This window comes from Orycteropus afer, unplaced genomic scaffold (assembly GCF_000298275.1).
Source record: "Orycteropus afer afer isolate SDZICR_OR568_19922 unplaced genomic scaffold, OryAfe1.0 scaffold00461, whole genome shotgun sequence".
In the NCBI taxonomy this organism is placed as follows: Eukaryota; Metazoa; Chordata; class Mammalia; order Tubulidentata; family Orycteropodidae; genus Orycteropus; species Orycteropus afer.
In genome coordinates, this window is record NW_006922048.1 from 1,733,508 (window position 1) to 1,736,138 (window position 2,631).

The 2,631-nt window shown below is 46.5% G+C and overlaps 1 protein-coding gene across 1 annotated transcript in view; it reads right to left on the bottom strand.

The window, feature by feature from the left end:
- CATSPERD (cation channel sperm associated auxiliary subunit delta) overlaps nucleotides 1-2,631 on the bottom strand; it is a 141,432-nt gene that overhangs the window by 112,177 nt on the left and 26,624 nt on the right. The window contains exon 2 of the mRNA XM_007954494.1: nucleotides 719-833. Within this exon, the coding sequence (XP_007952685.1) occupies nucleotides 719-833 (115 nt within the window). The remainder of the gene's footprint in view (nucleotides 1-718; nucleotides 834-2,631) is intronic.

The window sequence follows — 2,631 nt, forward strand, 5'->3', positions numbered from 1 at the left end:
CAGATAGGTGGGAGCTTCACGTGAAGGTCACTGTCTGGGACTCAAACCCAGGTCTACCACATGGAAGGCGAGAATTCCACCACTGCACCAACACAGCTCTGTATGCTGGTACTTAGGAGCTCTGGTGGCGTAGTGCCTAAGGCACTTGACTGGTAACCAGAAGGCTGGACGTTCAAACCCACCAGCCACTCCTCGGAAGGAAGACAGAACAATCTACTTCCATAGTGGTATCGCCTCGGAAACCCAAGGAGGGGTTGCTATGAGTTGGGTATGACTCAACAGCACATAACAACAACAACAACATCCTTAATGTAATGTATGTAGGACGGAATAGTCCCACCACCCAGCTTGGCTACCACAAGCCTAGAAAGCATTCTTGACTCCTGCCAGGTCCCCCCGCACCCCCTCCCCCAACATCCAATCCTTCACCAAGACTGGCTGGTGCCCCTTGCTGGTTTCAATCAGTCAAGGCGGGTCTCTGCAGCTCACCACCACAGTCCTCAACTGAAACACCAGGTTCCTACCCCACGGGATATGAGTCCAGGCCAATTTTATTTGGACCTGAAAGGTGAAGGTAACATCAGCAACCTGGGGGAGCTGGAGGCACCCAGGTGCTAAAATTTAAGTGTGAATATGAACCATCCTTCTAAAATTACTATTTTGTCCTCCCCAAAGCCTGGCTACATTCAAGCAAAATCAGCTATACAAAATACAGTACCTTTAGCTACATTCCACTTATTTTCATGATAATCATAAGCATAGACTTTTCTGTTTATTACAAACAGCAATACTGGACCAGCAAAATGTGCTGCTGTTACAACTGGCAAGCCAATCTGAAAACAACAATAAGTACAATATCAGTAACTGTGTCTTTTCCAACATCAGTTCACAAAATAATACTTCCAAGCACACATCCTGGAATTGTTTATACCAGAAATTTTTTTCTATTGTGATTTGGGTGAAAGTTTACAGAGCAAATTCATCCATACAGCAGTCCATACACGTTTGGTTTCATGACATTGACAGCAATCCCCATAACGTAACAGCTCTCTTCCCACTTCTTCCCTGTAGTTTTCCTGTCCCTGTGTCCTTCTTTCCTATGCATTCCTGCCCCCTGGGCTATCTCCCTGTGCAAACATTGCCCTTCTGTTCTCTCATGATTGATGGTTCTAAGAGTGTACCTGCCTGGTGTAAATGTTCATCTTATATACCTGTCTATTGTTTGGCTGGAACCCACGGGAGTGAGTTCATACCAGAAATATTTCTTGGGTTTCGAGATCTGAGAAAGGAGTCCTGGTGGCACAGTGGTTAAAGAAAGTGCTTGGCTGGTAACCAAAAGGTTGGTGGTTCAAACCCAGCAGCAGCTCCATAGGAAAAAGATGTGGCAGTCTGCTTTCATAAAGGTTTCAGCCTTGGAAACCCTGGCAATTCTACCCTGTCCTATGTGGTCACTGTTATGGATTAATCTAAAAAAAAATGCACTGCCGCTGAGTAGGATCCAATTTATAGCGACCCCTCCTTGGGTTTCCGAGGCAGTATCACTACGGAAGTAGATTGCCCAACCTTCCTTCCAAGGAGTGACTGATGGGTTTGAACCGCCAGCCTTCTGGTTAACAGTCAGATGCCTTAGGCACTAGGCCACCAGAGCTCCTATGGATTGATCTATGTCCCCCTAAAATATGTGTTGTAAATCCTAACCTCTATGCCTATGGCTATATTCCCACGTGGTAATGGCTTGTCTTTGTTATGTTAATGAGGCAGGATTAGAGTAGGGAGTGTCCAGTTAATCTCTTACAATCTACAAAGGAGCAGACTAAGCAAGCAGAGATGGGGGACCACAGATGCCAAGCCACATGGAGATCTCCAGGGACCCAGGAAGCAGAGCTGAAGAGATAAGGACCTTCCTCCAGAGCCCACAGAGAGAAAGCGTCCCCTGAGCCAGTGCCCTGGATTTGGACTTCTAGCCTCCTAAACCAGAAGAAAATAAATTTCCGTCTGTTGGAGCCACCCACCCATGGGATTCCTGGTATAGCAGCACTACATAATTAAGAGTTGGTAGGAAGGGGAGGGGAGGGAACACTGCTATTTACGTAGAGACAAGTATCGATTTGGGTAATGAAGGCAACGCACTGCCTTTGATTCTGACCCGACTCGTAGCGACCCCTCCTCGGGTTTCCGAGGTGGTATCACTACGGAAATAGATTGCCCAACCTTCCTTCTGGGGCATGGCTGGTGGGTTTGAACCACCAGTCTTCTGGTTAGCAAATATCTTAGGCATTATGCTACCAGAGCTCTCGAATTGGGTAAAGGGAAAGACAATATATCAAAAGCAAGTGAGCAATACAATAACATCAAGGAAAATGAAGACACAAGGAGGTGCACAAGAGGTACAGACAACAAAGATAAACTGTTTTACATACACAATACTGTTATCAGTGATAACAAATATTAATCTGTGGGTAACCAGATAGGTGGCGTAGTGCTGAAGGCATTTGACTGCTAACCAGAAAGCTGGCGGTTCAAACCCACTAGCCACTCCTCAGAAGGAAGGCTAGGCAATCTACTTCTGTAGTGATACTGCCTCGGAAACCCAAGGAGGGGTCGCTATGAGTCAGGTCCGACTCGATGGCC